Genomic DNA, 21,644 nt, shown 5'->3' on the forward strand with positions numbered 1-21,644 from the left:
GACTAATGTGCTGGATTAGTCTCTATCTCGGAATTTGCCGGAAGGGCTCCTGCAATGAGAATATTTGACGTTCGTCAGTGGCATGAGGACAATCGAATCCTGCAATGAGAATATTTGACGTTCGTCAGTGGCATGAGGACAATCGAAATGTACGCAGTATTGCACTGGCCACGATGAGTAACAAGATCTAGAAACAGTACGAGAGGTATTAATATTTCGATGCAAGACATGCTTATTTTAGTTTGAGTTTTATAAATATGGTTATTTGGTCTACTTTTATAGTAGTTTCTTGCTTTTAGTAATTTTTATTTAATGTATGATTTAATTTGAAATTATGTGTCTATATATATCGATAATTTATTACACTATTTTCAATAAAAATAATTCACTTATATTTAGGTTTTCATGAATCGCAAGTATATAATAATTAATAATGAATTTTAGAATATTGAATCATACTTTTAATATAGTAAAAAAAATGTCCCTTAACATAACAAAAGAAAAAAAGTTGATCATATTACTACCTTCCAATGATTATAAATTTGTTTTGGTTTTTGATAATTCAAAATGAAGATTGAATTAAAAATTTAATTGACGAGCTCACTAAGTTTGAGACATAATTTGATCTATAGTTAAAGTAATTGAAAAGGTATTTAATCGATCCATTGAATTTGTTTAATGAAATAAATTTAAGTCAATTAAACTTTTCATTGATTAACAAAAAGATGTCAAAATTTAAAATTTCCTTTTTAATTATAAATGTTGACAAAATAATAAGAAAAGAATAAAGATAAAATTGATTGGCTATAAATAAATTATTGGGTTGTTTAAAGCGCAAGCAAAGATCTCTAACTCTCCATCTTTTTAACTCTAAATGTTTATTTGGATTTTTATTGCCCGGATTTGATGGAATACCTATTAAGATAACAACATATAACAAAGATAAGAGTTAAAATTCAATCAAACCTAAACCAATTATGTTGGTAAGAAATGAATATGATTTAAAGTAGAACATTCTACATACCTTCTATTTCCTTTTCTATCTCAGTAATATTTCTTGTACTACTTCCACTTACATCCCAACCTGAATGTTGTGGAAGTTTTAATATGTGTCGTGAACAAATCACATAATAGTTCATTCATTTTTTATAATCTTCTATAGTTAAACAGTTAGAAAATAAAACATATCCACATAAATTTTGGTCAAAGATAAAATGCATTTATGGATTTAGAATTTACCTGTTCGAGCACTAGATCATTCCTCCGATAGCTATAGAGCATAAAAGTTGCAACCTCCTTTAAAGAGCGGAAGTTTTGAGAGACTCTATCATGAATATAGTACTATTGCATGAAAATTTGGTTGAAGAATGTTTGTTATATTACATTAGTTTTGCATAACTCAAAAATTGCGCTTTCTCTTTTGTAATATCCAAATCTTGTATCTTGGTTGGATTTTTACTGTCTCAATAATTTCCAGTAGAAGGTCCACGTGTTGTTGGAGATGGACTTTGTTTACTCTTGCGTCCAACTTGTCTTCATTATCTTGTACAATTATGTGATACATTTCCCTTTTTCCTACTTCAATCTGCCATACATATGTAAATTATAATATGACATTTTTTATAAATTATAATATCACATTTTTTAGATAAAGAAATGTAAAAGTGCATAATAACAAAAATGCACGTGATTGCACACTAACATCTAATCTTATTTTCTGTTTTTTAGTGCATGAGGTGCTAGAGATAAGTAAAGTGATTGCATAAGCTTTCTACAAACAAAGTGTTATATGTAGATTAAAGAACAAATAAATAATTACCAAGAAAATAATTAAATTTTAGAATAAAAAGTAATAAGATGAGAAAAAGATTACTTCAGTACTACAAATCAGTAAATCATAATAGCAAAAGGATTTCTAATATTCAAATGATTTGGATATATAAACCTAGCTTGCGTCCCAAAAATTTAGAATTACTATTATTTTAGTTTTATTCATCATAGGGATCTCACATTATATCTTGTAATTGAGAAACTTCCACCAAACTAATGTTAAATTATTGGTCATGGACTAAACACATGGTTGCTAGTCGCAGATCAAGATGCCTAAAGAGTTGGGCTCAAGAGGGACTCAATCTAGAATTTGATTGATCTAATCCAGGAAAGTTGGTTGGTCAAATCCAGACCAATCATGGGCTGATTCCAAGTATCAATACTTGGGATAGGCCCAGCCCAATGACCTAGGACCTCCTAACCCTCGATCGAGTTAGCGGGCCAATCTAATTGTAGCTACTTCTTTTTTTTTTTAATAATACATGACATATAAGTTTTATTTTATTCTTATAGCTTAACTATTCTATATTTTTTATACTTTTGAAACTCTAAAAAGTTTTACCTTTATTCTTCTACTTCAATCTTAGTACAATAATTTACTAAAACTCATTGTTATTTTTTTAAAAATGTATTTTAAATATTTTTTGTGCTTGTCATTATTTAAGTTTATTATTTGTAGCTAGTTGGTTAAATTGTTATAATGATCTTTATGCGGTCTTAGCTACTTTTTTTTTGTAGTTTTGAATTTTTGTTTGGTTTAATTTATGATTTATTTATTTAAAAATCAAAGCATAAATTATTTAAGTTTGTTGAAAAAAGTATCTCATCTTCATTAAAAAAGAAAGGAAAGAAAACTTATTTGGAGGTATAAAAATTATTTAAGGTATTAAAATTAGTGTTTTCAAATATGGTAAGAAAATATATAAAAAAATAAGGTAAAAAAAAAAAACACAAGCTTTATTGAGCATGATTTCTTTAGCCTCAAGAATGGATTCCACATCAATTTATTTTAAAGTATTTATCAAATAGTGAAAGTTCAATTTCTTGTTGAACCCTAATTATGGAAAAAAATTTCTACATTAGATTCGTACAGAAAGGGCAAAAGAATATAAAAGAAAGAGATAATATTTTTGAAAATTAATTAAAGAGTCCATCAATTTGTACGTATTGTTGTATTGTAATCAACGATTTGTCTTTACAAAATTCTTTATATACAACTCCAGTTTTTGAGTAAAATTGAAGACTTAAAGTAGTGATGAAGTTAAAATTGATACTCAAAACTGAAAAAAATATATGTGGTAGGTGTGATTTAATCTGAAAAATGTAATTAATGGTTTGGTATATAAATAAAGGTATAGACTAATGTCACTTGATTGATAATGTTAGTGATTATTACACTTTGAGGATTGGATTTCATTGCTGAAATAATGTTGTAGTAATTTAAGTTTGAAATTGAATTGCAATTATATTAAAGTTATACAGATATACAAATGTGTGTAAGAATTTTTTGCATCAATTTATTTGGTTCTTTGCCACCACAGAACATATCGCTTTCAAATATTTTGGAAACAAAAATGAATTGACACTTTTGAATCCATTAATCCCAATATATATATACACATATGTATCAGACACATAAAAAAACCTAAAAGAATAACAAAGACTAGAGTGTTGGATATAACAAAAAATAAAGCAGATTCTAGAATATCCAACCCTCTAAGGCTGACAATCCTCTAGCAGCTTCTGGAATGTCTCCTGTAAAACAAATAAAATTATTAACACTTTTAAGCAAGAATTAATTTTTTTTTATAAAATAATACCTACTTACCGCCACCTCCAATGCCCTCGGCCAGCTCCAGCCGCCGTCCACTTTTTTCTTGTAGCAGTTCTCCAATAATTTCATCTGCTTGGGGGGCCTATCGAGCTTTGCCTCCTGTAGAAGAAAAAGCATTTAGCATCTTATTTATAAAATAATGGTAAAGCATTTAAAATACAATTATTTACTTACCAACTTCCTCTTGTGCATATCGATAGAGGAAGACCCCCCTTCAATACATAATTGAGGACGTCATAGAGTTCGCCGCCCGGTTCACCTAGGGGTGGCCTGACCAGGATGGACAGGACGATGGAAAGTACCTTTTGGATTTACTTATCTGCCAACATGTGGAAGACCCAGAACATGAACTCATTGTCACAGTCCCACAAGTAGGTCATCTACAATAATAAAATTAAATCAAACATTAGTAAAATTCATTAAATAATTAGATTATTAGATAAAACCAAATTAATTTAAAATTGATTACCTTCATGGTCTGAAACCAGAAATGCTGGTACTCTGGCGGCATCTGCTCAGACATGGGGACAGGTGGGGAAAGTGTCCCCGTCACGATTGCATTGATGCGCTTGTGAAAGCGGCGATCAGTCCTAAAAAGGACATGCTATATTAGATATTTTTGAAGATAAAATAATAAAAAAAAAATTTGAAAAATAAATTTAACTCGCGTCATCGATGCTGATGTACTGGGCGTGCTAATGGTGGGGGTATTGATGGTAGTGATGAGCAGCCGTCGGGGTGGCAGACTGTTGTATCGTATCATTAGCTGTCGGTGCAGCTCCAGATGCTCCAGCATCATTCGAAGTCCGCGGGGCAGGGGACGATGCGGTTGTGTCAGGTGGTGGGGGTGGTCGAAGAACTGATTCCCCAACATGGGACGAAACTTGTAGAAGTTGAAAGCCACGACAACGACCATGTCCTCGACCACATGGCACAGGAGGCATACCACTAAACATGATTTAAACAAATTATTGAGAAATATTAGTTTAAATTTTACGAATATTCACATTAATATGTATATAAAAAAGAATATACTAATGCTTACATATCGAAAATATTATCATGAGGTTATGAGTATTGTAATCATTAATTATTTAAAAATATATAATTATCTTTTGCACGTATAAAAACGGGCCAAGTATTGCTTTAAGCCTGTAGCCTATCACATGGATTTTTTATTGTAGTATTTGTTACATTTATCCATTTTAATCTATCAACATTGTCTTTTGTTGACAGATGAAGATGGATAAACATAATAAGTTTTACTAGCAAAATTCAATTAATAGGATAAACAAGATTAAAGGCATACGTGATCTGTTTGTATGCTGTTACCAAAGAACTATACATTTTTAAATAATTATTAATTATTAAAAATATTGTCCTCAATTTATTTTCTATTTCTAATGATTATGTAATTATATTTTAATTTGAAATATTACCTTAATATTGTTATTGTTGACATTATTTTGTATATAATATTATTACTGGAATTATTGGTCTAATTTTGTGATTACTGACATTATTATGTAAAAATGTTATTGTTGGGAATATTCTCTAATTTTGCGATATTTGACATTGTTATGTAAATAATGTTATTACTGGGAATAATAGCTATTTTTCAAGATTATTGAAATTATTATTTAAAAATATTATTACTGGAATAATTGGTCTAATTTTTTTATTATTGACATTATTATGTAAAAATGTTTTTATTAGGAATATTGGTGCAATTTTTGTGATTATTTACATTACTTTTTAAAAATATTATTATTGAAAATATTGATCTAATTTTTTTTATTATTTAAATAATGTTATTATTGGGATTAACTATTGGTCTAATTTTTGTGATTGTTTACATTACGATGTAAAAATTGTTTTATTGAAAATTTTGGTCCAATATTTTTGATTATTTACATTATTATTTAAATAAATTTACTATTGAGATTATATATTGGTCTAATGTTTTTTGGTTATTTACGTATTATGTAAGGGCATAAATTACACATAAATTGCACATAAATTACATAAATTGTATAAATTTAGAGAAAATTAGAAATTTTGAAAAAATATTTTTCGAAAATATTTTCGAAATTTTTTGAAAAATTATTTCAGAATTTTTTTCTGAAAATTCATACAGATTTTTTTTAAAATACCAAAAATTTACAAAAAAAAATTTAAAATACCAAAAATATACAGAAAATTAGAAAATTTTGAAAACGTATTTTCAGAAATTTACAGAAAAATTTTAGAAATACAAAAAATTTACAGAAAAAATTTAAAAAATATAAAAAATTACGAAAATTTCAAAATATTTACAATTTTTGTCTCAGTCTGGTCCCTCAAGCTATTTTTTGTTGAATACGTGGCTGAATTTTAACTTTTTAGAGGGTAAAATAGTCCATTTAAGTTTGATTTTACCACTTAGTCCCTTAAATTTATAACATTGTCAAATTCCTTCTTTTTTCAAAGGAAAAAAATCGTATCTATATTTTTTATGTTGATATATTAAAATTATCTTGTATGAATAACAAAAAATTTGCACTCTTGTGAACATAATAATAATATATTATTTAACTTAAAAAAAAAACAGTCTACTCTATTTTCTCTTTTTTTATTGCAATAAAAAAAATCCAAAATTATGATAAATTTTATGAATTTACCTTTTGCGAAAAGTTATATAAAAAATTGAAGTCAGTAATTTTTTATTTCAAAAATTAAAGATAAATCTAAAAGTTAAACCTTAACAATCTATCTTTATTACTAATTAAGAGCACTATTTTGGTGTCTCATTTTTTTTGGTGGGCCAATTTTTTTTTAAATTATATTTCTTATTCTCAACTTTGTTTGAAAAATTACGAATAACTTCTCATTGTTTGAAAAATTATAAATTCTCCCTTAATATTTGATAAAATCATATAACCCTTGGATGGAGGTTTAAAATTATCAACTTTGCCCTTGATGTATTTTTATCTTTTTTTCTAAAAAAATTAAATAATGGAAAAAAAAAACATACATAGTGGATGAAATATTATCAACTTAGTCCATAAAAATTTTTTAGAAAATTTTTAAAAATAACTAAAATAATAATTCAAAATTCACAAGAATATTTTAGTCAGTTTACCACAAAAATAGATGAATTGGACTAATTATTACACCAATGTTAGAATCAAAGGTTGTATGGTAATTTTTCAAATAAAGAGTTTATAATTATGTCAAACCTATTTATATATATTGTTATTATTATGAACTTTTTGTTTATATCGATGTATTGTAACTTAAAGAACAAAATTTATTTGCATTACTAATGTACAACATTTAATATTTCGATTGACTTTCACAAAATTAAAAAAGTTATGAAATAACCAGAACAAAAAAAAAAAAAAGTTACGAATTGTGATTTTAATTAATACGTACATTACATTACACGAAACACATGCTAGTTATAGTTATAAATAAGTGACACCTATAATTGGTATTAATTGGTATAAATGAAAATATCTGGAATGTGTTTGATTTTGTGATAATCTTCTCCTTCACCATCCACCACTCCTACCCTCTTCACGAACTCTTCTGGCATAGATATAATTCTCAGTTCTTGGAGAGTATTAATGAATTTCAATTCATTTGGAATCATCTTCAATTTATTGCATTCTGCAATAAGTAGACTAGAGAGGTTGAGCATTGCTCCTTTCTCCACTCTCCACCCCATTAAATTCAACAACCTATGTAAAACAAGTTCCCTGAGTTGAGGAAATCCAGTTGCCCGATAAACCATCTCTCTGCCCACATATGGATTGCTCCACAAGCCAAGAACTCTTAACATGGGAAGCTTCTCTAGTTTGGAGAGTATTAATGAATTCCAATTCATCTGGAATCATCTTCAATTTACTGCATTCTGCAATAAGTAGACTAGAGAGGTTGAGCATTGCTCCTTTCTCCACTCTCCACCCCATTAAATTCAACAACCTATGTAAAACAAGTTCCCTGAGTTGAGGAAATCCAGTTGCCCGATAAACCATCTCTCTGCCCACATATGGATTGCTCCACAAGCCAAGAACTCTTAACATGGGAAGCTTCTCTAGTATTTCCATTGGGTCTTCCTCAATCCTTGTACCCACAAGCTGCCATTCTATCACATTTTGATATAGTTGAATTTCATAAGCTGGTAATTTGCTCACTCGACAATGTGTGATTCTCAAGTAATGTAGTGAGTGACACATCACCATGCTCACTCGACAATGTGTGATTCTCAAGTAATGTAGTGAGTGACACATCACCAACCTCCTGAAAAGAGTTAAGCCATCTTCCCGATTCGTATTGACATCCATGTCCATCTTTGGCAATTTAAGAAGATGAGTGATATCATCAACCACATCACCAACCCAGATATCATCAACCATCTCCAATTTATTCAACCCTTCAAATTTCAATTTTTCGCCTCCAACCCTCTCATGATCATCTTTCATAAATAGATGCCTCAAGCGCTTCATTTTGTATATGCAATTAGGTAATCTCATTGTATTTTTCACATTCAATGTCTGCAAACGAGGTAGCTTGCATATAGATGGTGGCAATTCTTTCACAATACTATTTTCAAGACTCAATAGCTTCAACAGCTTCCATTTTGCGATTCCTTTGGGCAATTTCCAATTCTCAAATTGATAACCTTTGAATACAAAAGATCTTATGTTCTTATTTTCCCCAATCCTTTGACTAAGATCGTTATCCACTCCCACCGCATGAATAGCAAATCTATTTGTTTTGCAAATGGAAGAGTCTCCTCCTCCCATCTCTCTAACCATAACCTCCAGAAATCCTTGTCTTTTCCCTTTTGACAAACATAGATCTCTAATCATATCATGAAGCCGGCATGACTTAAACCTATTATACAGCGGCAACTCGTCTATTTCCACTTGAACCATACACCTATTTGCTAGCTCAAATAAATACCGTTCTGCCACATCTCTCAAACTTTCTCCCCTTCCCTTGTCTTCTGAAGAAATCATTCCTTCAACCATCCATAGTAAATATAGTTTTTTTTGTATCTATTTCTTCATCCTCTTTAAAATATGCCAAATACAAAAAACATGGTTTCAGGTTGTAATGGAGCATATTGTAACTCAAATCCAGTATTTGATTTACTCTTTTTTCAGTCTCCAAACCTCTCCCATGTTAAAGGTACGAATCAAGATTTCTACACATATTTTTCCATTCTATTGATGCCTTTTCATGAGGAAGAGTTCCCCCAATAACTGATGTAATGGTAAATAACCACATTTTTTTACTATTTTCCTTCCATATTCTTCCAATAACTTTATTTCAGTTGTAGGTAGCTCTGCATACATAACGAATTAATGTTAGTTATTTACGTTTGTTAATTCAATATATTAAATTTGTGTAATTAAAACAAATCAAAATAAGAGAATTTCGCCCCATACTTAAAACAAATAAAAAGAGAATTGTTGTTATATTTGTATTCTCATGAAATTGTCACTAATTATTCATATTTTTAAAGATAATTTTTTCACACATATTGTCGTCATGAAAACTATAAAAAAATATTAGACATACTAAAATAATCTTTTTCGCCTAATATATACTATTAATGATATTTTTAGCATCATTACTCTTTTTTCTTTCTGTCACTAACTAGAGAAGAAGATTCAAAATCAATAAAACAAAAACAAAAATATTTACAAACTAACCTTGTGAATAACTGTTTGGGAGTGCTATCTTTTGAATGAGCTCCCATCCTTCATCTTCACTCATGCATATAATTTACTATAACCTACACAATCTAAGAATATTTTTCAATAATTGCATCAAAATAATTAACTTAATAATACGAAAACAGACAAAGTTCAAGCTAGAAAATTGAAAAATAGAACCAGCAACCCTAGTGAAACTATAGATTCATTAAGGACATTTCTAAAAAAAATCTTAATAAATAGCAACTATTATACGCCATATAAAAAAATATTATCTTAATTTTTAAACAAATAGTTAATACTAATTATATTTTTCAAAACAATCGAAAGTTTATAATATGTTTATAATTTTTATAACTATCTTTTACAAAATTAATAAAAAATAAGATAGATGTTAACCGTCCACATAGACATAGGTGTATCTATAAAAGTAGGATACGTTCCCTATTACAAAAGAAAATAAAAAATAAAACATAAATTAAATCACTTAATTTTGATTGGTTCAAAATTCCATGTAAAGTTCATAAAGTAAATACATCAAATTGATAAGAAATATGTGTGCAGTATATTTGAGAAGACAATGAAAATAGTTAATAATGAATAAGAAAATTGATATTGAAACTCCAATGATTAGTAGTGGGTAGATGATAAACAATTATATATATATAAAAAAAAAAAAACTCAATAAACTCATGAAGCCAGGCAAGTGGATTTCTCCTCCAACAAAATCAAACTAGCAAATGAATAATAGAACCATATGTTTACATGACAACTTAATGAGTTCTATTGTTAATTAACTTTTGAATTTTCATTGAATATATTTACAGTAATTATTAAAATTTCAAATTCATTAAACTTAATGAATAAAATCTTTTCATTAATAAAGTGCTTATTAAATTTTAAAATAATATGTATTCATTTATGAAGTATTTTATATTTTTGCTTAATTAAACTTCAAATTTTGTCAAGATTATAAGTATCACGTGCAACGCACGTGATTCCTACTAGTAGTGACAAAAGTGAGATCTATAAATCAAAAGAAAAACCAAAGACACAAATGTAACAGATTCAAAATCCATGTATGATTCAAACAGAGATAACAAGAAGCAATTGACAATCAATGGAGGCCAAAGCACATGAACAAAATATTAAAGGATGATGAGGAATGTAACTACTACTGTCTCACCATTGTTAGTCGTAATAATAAATGTCAATGAAGGGTATGTGTTTGATTTTGTGATAATCTTCTCCTTCTTCACCATCCACCACTCCTACCCTCTTCACGAACTCTTCTGACATAATTATAATAAGTGTTTTTAGAGTATTAATGAATTCCAATCCATCAGGAATCATCTTCAATTTACTGCATTTTGCAATAACTAGATTAGAGAGATTGGGCATTGCTCCTTTCTCCACTCTCCACTATACTAAATTCCTCAAATCATTCAAGGAAATCCAGTTGCCTCACAAACCAGGAAATCTGAGTTGAGGAAATCCAGTTGCCTCACAAACCATCTCTCTGCCCATATATGGATTGCGCCTTAAGCCAAGAACTCTTAACATGGGAAGCTTCTCTAGTATTTTTATTGCGTCTTCCTCAATCCTTGTATCCACAAGCTGCAATTCTATCACATTTTGATATAGTTGAACTTCATAAGTTGGTAATTTGCTCACTCGACAATATGCAATACTCAAGTAATGTAGTGAGTGACACATCACTAACCTTTTGAGAAGAGTTGAGCCATCTTCCGAATCCATATTAACACCCATGTCAATATTAAGCTGTACGTCGCGAAATTGTTCTTGATGATTTAAGATGTGATCAACAATCATTGACAAACTTTCTTCATAAAAAATTCTTCCTTCAAATACTCGGAGCTTCGGCAATTTAAGAAGATGAGTGATGTCATCAACCAAACTGTTGAACCCAGTTATCATCTCCACCTCATTCAACCCTTCCAATTTCAATTTTTCACCTCCAACGCTCTCATGAAGAAATCCCAAAAATAGATACCTCAAGTGCCTCATTTTGTATATGTAATTAGGTAATCTAATTGTATTTTTCACATTCAATGTCTGCAAACAAGGTAGCTTGCATATAGATGGTGGCAATTCTTCCACACCACTATTTTAGAGACTCAATAGCTTCAACAGCTTCAATTTTTCGATTCCTTTGGCAAATTCAGATTCTCAAATAACCTTCCAATGCTAAGACTTTGAGAGATTTGAAAATCCCAAACGTAATGTAATTATACCAAAATGTATCTCGCCAGTCCGTTTTGAGGAATAAAAAAGATCTTATGTTCTTATTTTCCCCAATCCTGTAACTAAGATCGTTATCCACTCCGTCCATATGGATAGCCAATCTATTTGTTTTACAAATTGAAGACTCTTCTCCTCCCATCTTTTTATCTATAACCTCCAGAAATCCTTCTTTTTTTCCTTTTGACAAACAAAAATCTGGTATCATGTCATGAAGCCGGCATGACTTAAACCTATTATATAGCGGCAACTTGTCTATTTCCACTTCAACCATACACCTATTTGCTAGCTCGAATAAATACCGTTCTGCCACATCCCTCAAACTTTCTCCTCTTCCCTTATCTTTGGAACAAATCATTCCTTCAGCCATCCATAGTAAATATAGTTTTTCTATATCTATTTCTTCATCTTCTTTAAAGCCATCCATAGTAAATATAGTTTTTCTATATCTATTTCTTCATCTTCTTTAAAACAAGCCAAATACAAAAGACATAGTTTCAGATTGTAAGGGAGCACATTGTAACTCAAATCTAGTATTTGATTTACTCCTTTGTCATTCTCCAAACCTCTCCCATGTAGAAGGTACGAATCAAGATTTCTACACACATTTTTCATTCTATTGATGCCTTTTCATGACGAAGAGTTCCTCCAATAACTGAAATGGGTAATGGTAAATAACCACATTTTTTTACTATTTCCCTTCCATATTCTTCCAACAACTTTATTTCAGTGTAGCTATCTCTGAATACATAATCAATGAATGTCAGTTAATTCAAAATATTATAAAATTTGAATTTCTTATAAATATGTATAGTAATTAAAACAAATCAAAACAAGAGAATTTCGTCCTGTACTTTCAACAAATAAAAAATAGAAATAAAATCTGAAAGCATAACTTTATATTGCTGAATCCATTTCTTTGTAAGCTTTCTAAATGTTTGATTCCTTTTATGTCTTAAACAAATTTTGTATCAAGAAATAAATTTTAAATTGCTATTCAATAGCATTTTATACATATAGATCAACTTGAAATTTACATAAGAAAATTCAAACAAGAATCAAGATTTCTACACACATTTTTCCATTCTATTGATGCCTTTTCATGATGAAGAGTTCCTCCAATAACTGAAATGGGTAATGGTAAATAACCACATTTTTTTACTATTTCCCTTCCATATTCTTCCAACAACTTTATTTCAGTGTAGCTATCTCTGAATACATAATCAATGAATGTCAGTTAATTCAAAATATTATAAAATTTGAATTTCTTATAAATATGTATAGTAATTAAAACAAATCAAAACAAGAGAATTTCGTCCTGTACTTTCAACAAATAAAAAATAGAAATAAAATCTGAAAGCATAACTTTATATTGCTGAATCCATTTCTTTGTATGGCTTTCTAAATGTTTGATTCCTTTTACGTTTTAAACAAATTTTGTATCAAGAAATAAATTTTAAATTGCTATTCAATAGCATTTTATACATATAGATTAACTTGAAATTTACATAAGAAAATTCAAACAATCTTGTCATCATGAAAACTATAAAAAAACATTAGACTTAACAAAATAATCTTTTTCGCTAAATATATACTATTAATGATATCTTTAGTATCATTACTCTTTTTTCTTTTGTCACTAACTAGAGAAAGAAGATTCAAAATCAATAAAATAAAACAAGAAATTTTACAAACTAACCTTGCGAATAGTTGTTCGGGAATGCTATCTTTTGAAGGAGCTCACATCCTTCATCTTCATCCAAACACTTGAGATTGTGGACGTATCCTCTGGAAGCAATGTTTTGATTTCTGGTTGTGAGCAAAACTTTGCTATCTGCCTCTGCAATGGGAAAGGCACGCCTTAAGCAATTCCAATGATCAACTTCCCAAACATCATCCAAAACTAGGAGACATTTTCTATCTCTTTGTACTTGGTAAAACTTTCTGACCAATGTATCTTTGTCTTGCTCTTCACTTTCATTCGGAAGAAGTTGCTTTAATAGTCGTCGAAAAATAGTTTTGGGTTGAAATTGCTGACTTACACAAACCCAAGCACGATATTTGAAGCACCGTTGCACGGCCTCCCCATTGTAAATTTTAGTAGCAAGAGTGGTCTTTCCCAATCCTCCCATGCCACATATGGAAATCACTCCATTTGATTTGTCATCAGTTGTCAGAACTGATTCTAACTGTTTAATATCCTCCTTTATTCCTACAAAAATATTTTTCAACCTCATGCCTATACGTTCTTCTTGACCTATCGGTATCATCTACCAATCTTGATGAGTTGTCTCCTACACTCATAGACTCCGACTATTTGGTGAGGTCGGACATACGAGACTTGATATCTTTAATGTCTTCTTCGATTTGGTGCATTCTTGATCACTCGCTCAAATATACAAGTGAATCTTTTGAGAACCATTTTAAAGCCTTTTCCTTTTCTTCTGGACACCACTTCAATGACATATCTTTCTAGCACATTCTCAGCTTGAATGGACAAATCGCGAAGTTCAGCGATCCAATTCTGGACTGTCTGTGAATTGTACCGATCTTGCCTCCTATCAGCATCCTTCAAGAAACAGTGCATGATGTTGAGCTGCCTACGGACTTCCTCAACCTCACCGCCCACACTCGATAGAAACTTTGCTTCCTCAATCAATAAGTCCCGAAGTGTTTCAAGAGCAATTGTTGCAACAGAATCAACCATTTTACTTTGTATTTGGGTGATTTTCTGGAGAAATGTGTTGGATCAGTAGCGGCTAATTGCAAAGTGGATGGATGTTATTGATCTCTTTAATTCACCAACTGCCTTCGTTTTATATATGCGCATACAAACTTGTATCCCTACTTGACACAAATTCTACGCATGCTACAAATTATTTTCTCCTCTTATGTTGTCTTGTAAATTGGAAGTTTTAGATTCTTTCTCCCATATTTCACACTTTCTTGATTCTCACTTTTAATTTAAGTTAAAGCAAAAGAATCGACTACTCATAACACAAGTTCAAGAAATTCCTTTCAGATTTAATTTAAATTCTACTCATAGGTACAAATTCTTTTCTCCTCTTTCACACAATTTTATTGATGGGTATTGACTCAATCCAAATATAATTTATATTTTTTAATGTGTTTGGATTTGGACCTAGGTTTAGTAATATTTATTGGGTTTGAGTATGAGTCTGAGTAGGGTCTCACCCTATCCATTGACACCCCTATACTATCAATGTATCCATATCAAATTAGTGATTGGTTAACTATAATACTAATTTTAATAAGATGTGAATGCCAAAATGCACTTAAGTGTGAAGCACATGGACTACAATCAGTCTATGGGAAAAGTATTTCAATTGCTATGCATTTTTTATTCATTTAAAAGAATGTTAAATAAATCTATGAATTCACATCCATCTTAAACATAAAAATTAGAAAAATTAATAACATAAGACGTACATGGCTCACCCAATTTGAGCTACATCCAACAAATAGAACGTTTACGACATCGAAAAATGATGATGAGGAGTGTGCAAAATGACTTTCAGAAGTAATACAACTCTAGTCTAAAAAATATAAGTCTTGGACTATTACATGATACTGAAATAGAGCATGATAACTTAAAGTACCTTATTAATAAGAAAATTTAAACTATATGATAATTTACATATAAAATCTGGGATACATGAATAGTTGTGATTGTTTGAAATCCAACATTCTTGTCCTATGCTACACATACTTAGAAGAGTACATAGCGTCCTTTGTGAGTACATAACAGGCAAAAGTCCATTCGATGGTTTGCTTGGCTTCTCTCTGGTGAAAATCTCTATGCTTTCCATAACTCAACTTTGTCAAATCAAATAACTCTTTTACGGTATGTTTTTGAACTGTGGATCCTGATCCGGCTTTATGTAACTCATGAATCTGCATCATCGACTTTGTCTTAGTGGGAGAAACTTGTGTGATTGTGAATGTGGCACTGAAAAAAAAAACCCGATTTGGAATGGATATTTTGTAACGGGTATGTGAAAAATCCTTCAGACTTCTGTGTTCTTACCTGCTCTCACCTACTCTCTCCTGCTTCTAGCTAGCACCTCTGTATTGGTGGAATAGGGACTCCTTAAAGTTGCCGACTGCTAAAGCATTTGCCAAGGATTTTTTCATTAATCAAGAACGATAGATAATTCATCCATATATATCCTCAACTTAGGAATCGTGAGAAAAATCATTGTTATCATATACCTCTATTACTCATCCAAATAGACAAACTCCCACACGTTGTAGCATTTAGTCTAATAAACAAACTAGATAAAAGCAAACCAACAACATAAATGTCTATTTGGTTGATCATTGTATTAACTTTCTTCACTCTTGATCAAGTCATCACGAATGCATAGCCACCTCCGTCCTGATGCATCATGGCATCTATAGAATCTCCGTCCTCCATTTCCATCTATGTATAAAGTCAAAAGTAGCAATACAAATAAAAAAGTTTCATAGTTATTACATGTTTACGTTAGCAAAAGCAAGCGATATGGAAGACTTATGTGCACGTGACTTTTCCGTCCGAAAATCAGCCATGCATCATAAGCACAAAAACATTACTATGCATTAGAACTTCAAAACTAAACTATACTTGCGAATGATAATACATCAACGCAAACTAATGCAAATGCAAGAGAATGATTATATTTCTGCTATCAAAATGTTATTTTTCGGCAAATTTCATCATTGTTTTCTTTGATCTTACAATGGTAGGAACAAAAATTTTACTTATATAGTAAAAAAGGGGTTAAATGCAGTTTACCCCATGTGATATGTGAAATGAACAAATATTTTCTAGGGAAAAAAATTGCAAATTACCCCACTATTTAGATGGGTGGGGGGTGGGGGTAATTGGTTTCATTTTTCAAGACACATGGGGTAATTTGCTATTTTATTCACAACAGTTTTTTTTTACATTTCTCATATCACGGAGGTAAATTGCATATTTCCTATTTGTGCAGCAATTTGTGCATATCGTTACAGAGTCATATTTAATATTAAATTCTAGCATCAAAGACGGAAATAAAGATGTTACGTGAAAGTATCAATAGACGTTACCTCCAGGGGAGTTTTTGAAGCTTTGACGCGTTGGTCATCGTACACAAATGCTATTGCATCGTAGTTTAATTTCTTCTGGTTATAGTAAGATGTAAATAAGTGTTGTAGTCTTTTGTCGAGCGAAAACCGGTAGTAAACCTCGTCCTCGTCCTGCAATGACATAAAAATTAAGTAGTTCAAAGATAACTTGCATCAAGAATTAAATAACTACATTTGTATTACTGTGAGATATTCTGAATACGTATATCTATTATTATTAATTATTGATCTGAACTCAAATATATAATTCATGGGTGAATAGCAATTTGCACCCTGTGATATTATAAATGAGTAAATTAGTCTTTTATAGGAAAAAAAAAAGATAGGGAGGTAGATTGGTGTATTTTAAATTATATAAGGAGGTAAATCTAGGTCCTTCTCTAGCGATTCTTGTAAGTTTTGGTCATGCACTTGAACCCTCCTATTTGAAGGCATATAAACCTGCTCTGACCAGACACTTTATAGCTCCTCTAGCAAGGCCCTTAAGTCTTTATTTGAGTAGGCACCCCCAAATTATTCTCTTTTGATGAGGCACACATATTTTGCTCCGTGCAAGCACACAACTTCTGTTCATAATAGATATATCTCCATTATTAACATTTTCTTTTAGAAAAATAAAGCCCTAAACTTGAGTAGACAACCATTAAGCCTTAATCCATGGAGGCACACGAGCTTTCCTCCATAGAGACAAATAAGCCCTACTCCTACAGGAAAGACGTGCTATAATAGCTAGTATTTGGAAAAAAAATGCCATCTATACTCACAAAAGGCAGTTAATGACACCATCGCACCAATTTTTGAATATCGCAATTGCACCCCTAGTTAAATTGATTTAAAAATTAATTTTAATTACTCCTATTTTTTTGTTTACAAAATTGATTATGCATCATTTTAATACTACTACACTAACTTTTTTTATTGTGTCGATAATACCTTAAGTTTTTTTTTTTTGAAATGTGATTTGTTGGTTTATATATTTTGTTCTTAATTATATATCATATATTTTAAAATATGAAAAATTATTTTTATATGCACGCAAGAATGACGTGCCACGACGAATAACTAGCATAATTTAAAAGATATTGACAGCTTGTTACAACATTAATACAAATTAATAGTTCAATGAACTCAACTTCTTTTTTTCTTGGAAAAATTGTAATTTTCGTTCTATAAGAATGGAAGGTAACACTTTTGGTCCACTTAAAATTTATTCTAGCAACGAAGGATAATAGTTTAAGAAAAAAAAAAAAGGCAGCACATTGCGGACATTTGTCTCTGAAAATTTTCCCTAGTTACAGTTGCCATGCACATAATATGCACGTGACATTTTCCAATAAAATTGGTTATTTCATTGGTGAATACAAAGAAGAAAAAGTATCAACATTATGAAAAAAAGCAAATCAAAGATAGTTAATTCATCCATATCCTCAACTTAGAATAGTGAGAAAAATCTAAACTCATTTATTCTACTAACTTATATATGTATGGCAGGTTGAAGTAGGGGAAATGGACATGTATTACGTAATTGTACAAGAAATTGAAGACAAGTTGGACGTAAGGGTGAAGAAAGTGCCTCTCCAACAAGACGTGGACCCTCTACTGAAAATTATTGAGACAATAAAAATCCAACCAAGATCCAAGTTACCCCTACAGGAACGATTAGAGGAGCCTCAAATGCTACTGATAAGGTAGTAATTATTTAATACTTTACCTAAATAATCTTTAAATTTCTGAGTTATGCAAAAATAATATAATATAACTAACATTCTTCAACCAAATTTTCATGCAATAGTACTATATTCATGATAGAGTTTCTGAAAACTTCCGCTCTTTAAAGGAGGTTGCGGCTTTTATACTCTATAGTTGTCCGAGGAGTGATCTAGTGTTGGATCAAGTTAATTCAAAATCTATAAATTCATTTTATCTTTGATCAAAATTTATGTGGATATGTTTTATTTTATAACTTTTCAACTATAGAAGATTATAAAAAATGAATGAACTATTATGTCATTTTGTCAGGATGCATATTAAGACTTCCTAATAAAACTTCCTAAACATTCATGTTTTTAACTCTTATCTTTGTTATATGTTCTTATCTTAATAGGCATTCTATCAGATCCGGGCAATGAAAATCCAAATAAAATGGATAATGAAGTGTTGGAGATCATTGCTTGCACTTTAATTGATTTATAGCCAGTAAATTTTCTCGTTATTATTTTCCTATTATTTTGTCAACATACATAATTAAAAAAGAAATTTTAAATTCGAAGATCTTTTGCCTTTTCAAAAGCTTTTGAGGCGAGGAGAGGGTGTAGGAGTATTTTGAGGCCGTCACCGCGGCCCCATTGCAGGAGGAGCAAACTCCCATTTCTAATATAATGGAGGGTACCAGTACGCCTTGGGGTGATGCAGTGCAGATAATTCGGCATAGAGGATGGTTTTTTATGTCGCCAGGCTGGCTGTCTGGTCTTCTAAGTATAACCGGGATAGTGTGCCTGATAATGCTACGAGGTCGTATCCTACTAATGTAGGAGCTAGTTCATATTACGGTAGGTGGTACGATTATGTGTCTGGGCTGGCAAATCAGTTTCACGATGTAGTGCATGCAGCAGAGCAGCCATTGGGGAACGGTTGCACCCAATCTCAATTGAAGATTGTTGCTGAGTTGGTGAATATCAAGGTCGTTGGCCATTTTCTTAGATATATATGTGACCAAATATCCCAGTGGGTTGATATATAGTAACGCAACCACACCTTGTCCCAGGATTACTATACTACGAAGAAATTGATAAGAAACTTAGGTTTACCTATTGGAAGATTGATGTGTGTAAAAATGGTTGCATGTTATACTGGAAGGTGATCCTTGACTATTGCATGTTTTGTGGAGAAGCTAGGTACAAGTCAACCAGGGCGCGAAATCCTAATCGCAAAAGGACAGCGTATACTAGCCTTAGGTACCTGCCGATTACCCCTCGCCTACAAAGGTTGTATGCTTCAGAAGCGATTGACGAGCAAATGACGTGGCATGCTAATAATCTAACGAAAGAGGGATCCGTATTCAATCCGTCTGATGCAGATACATGGAGGCATTTTGATCGAACATATCCTCATTTTGTAGTAGAGCCCCGTAATGTTATATTGAGTTTGTGGATGGATGGGCGCGCACCGCACGGGCAGTACGGTCGTACGTACTCATGTCGCCCCATTATACTTAAACCATACAATCCCCACTGGGAATGTGCATGAGTGCTGAGGTGATATTGGTGATCCTCGATCCTTCCAATCCTAAACGTTTCATTAATGTTTATCTAGAGCCTTTGATCGAGGATTTGCAGACTTTGCGGCATGTAGGTGTACTAACGTGCGACACTGAGAAGCGAGTTATTCGCAATGCACGCCATGTTGATGTGGACTGTGAACGACCTACCCGCTTATAGATTGGCCACTGCATGGAGTTCCACTGGTGCTATGCGGTGTCCAGTTTGTATGAAAGACGCACATTCATTCTACCTACAGAACAGTAAAAAGTCATGCTGCTTTGACTATTACAGACAGTTCTTCCCTCTAGACCATCCAAACCGTAGGAACAAGAGAGCATTCAATAAGAACCGAGTAGAAAGGAATGTTGCACAACCAAGATTGATGGGAGACCAGATCCGCAAATGGGTTGGAGAGTTTAGCCCTGCGGTTGAAGTGTCGTTGTCACTTGCGGACGGGTAAGGTAGCGAGTATAAGTGGACAAAGAAAAACATCTTTTGGGAGCTCGACTACTGGTTGATGCATCTGATATGATGCAATCTTGCTGTCATGCACATTGATAAAACATGCTTGACATTATATTCAATACCGTGATGGATATAAAATGAACAATGAAGGATACTCTGAATACATGGAAGGACCTGAAGTCATATGTAACTAACAGAAGCTTGAGCTGGACAAAAGGAGGATGAATGTGATGCCTAAAGCCATATACACCCTGACTCTCGATGGACCGACATTGCGTTTCAAGAAGTTGAGAGAATACCTCCAAGTTCCGACGGACAACCATAATTATAACCTGCATAACCCAAATGGTATACAATTAGTCGTTGAGCTTTATGTTGCTAATCAACAAGGAGCAGGTACATCCCAATCGGAGAACTGTAAATCTTATGACGAGTCTGACGACGATAGCTTTGATTACGAGACTGAAGAAGACAAAAATTCTAATTGACATTTAGCATTTTCTATATTAAGTGTCTGTGTATTTTGCCGATAGAAATTAGTATAAATTAAAAAATTACCGATAATAATTTATAAAAATAGTTTACCAGCTAATTTAGAAGTACAACTTTCAAACTATTTGTCCATACCAATATTTTTTTTAAAAAAACAAAACACATTTTTTTTTCTATTTAGGAATGGTCAAAAAATCTACAAACAAAGTGTTATATGTAGATTAAAGAGCAAATAAAAAATTACCAAGAAAATAACTAAATATTAGAATAAAAATTAATAAGATGAGATAAAGATTACTTCAGTACTAGGAATCAATAAATCATAATAGCAAACGGATTTCTAATCTTCAAATGATTTGGATATATAAACTTAGCTTGCGACCCAAAAATAAAGAATTACTATTATTTTAGTTTTATTTGTCATAGGAATTTCACATTATATCTTGTAATTGAGAAACATCCACCAAACTAATGCTAATTCAATGGTCATGGACTAAACACATGGTTTCTAGTGGGTGATCAAGATGCCTAAAGAGTCGGGATCAAGAGGGACTCAACCTAGGATCTGATTGGCCCATTCAAAAAGAGTTGGTTGGTACAATCCAGGCCAAACCAAGGCTGATTCCAAGTATCAATACTTGGGATAGGCCCAGCCCAATG

The 21,644-nt window shown here is 31.5% G+C and overlaps 2 protein-coding genes across 2 annotated transcripts; both read right to left on the bottom strand.

The window, feature by feature from the left end:
* LOC105157504 (putative disease resistance protein At1g59780) lies at window positions 7,387-8,682 on the bottom strand. Its single transcript, XM_011073908.1, has one exon. The coding sequence runs from the start codon at window positions 8,680-8,682 to the stop codon at window positions 7,387-7,389; it is 1,296 nt and encodes a 431-aa protein (XP_011072210.1).
* Window positions 10,564-13,871, bottom strand: LOC105157506 (probable disease resistance protein RF45). Its single transcript, XM_011073910.2, has 6 exons — window positions 13,334-13,871; window positions 12,688-12,843; window positions 12,055-12,200; window positions 11,792-11,971; window positions 10,885-11,448; window positions 10,564-10,794 (listed from the first exon to the last, which is right to left on the bottom strand). The coding sequence occupies exons 1-6, from the start codon at window positions 13,869-13,871 to the stop codon at window positions 10,564-10,566; spliced, it is 1,815 nt and encodes a 604-aa protein (XP_011072212.2).

The sequence above is a fragment of the Sesamum indicum genome, linkage group LG3 (genome assembly GCF_000512975.1).
Source record: "Sesamum indicum cultivar Zhongzhi No. 13 linkage group LG3, S_indicum_v1.0, whole genome shotgun sequence".
Lineage (NCBI taxonomy): Eukaryota > Viridiplantae > Streptophyta > Magnoliopsida > Lamiales > Pedaliaceae > Sesamum > Sesamum indicum.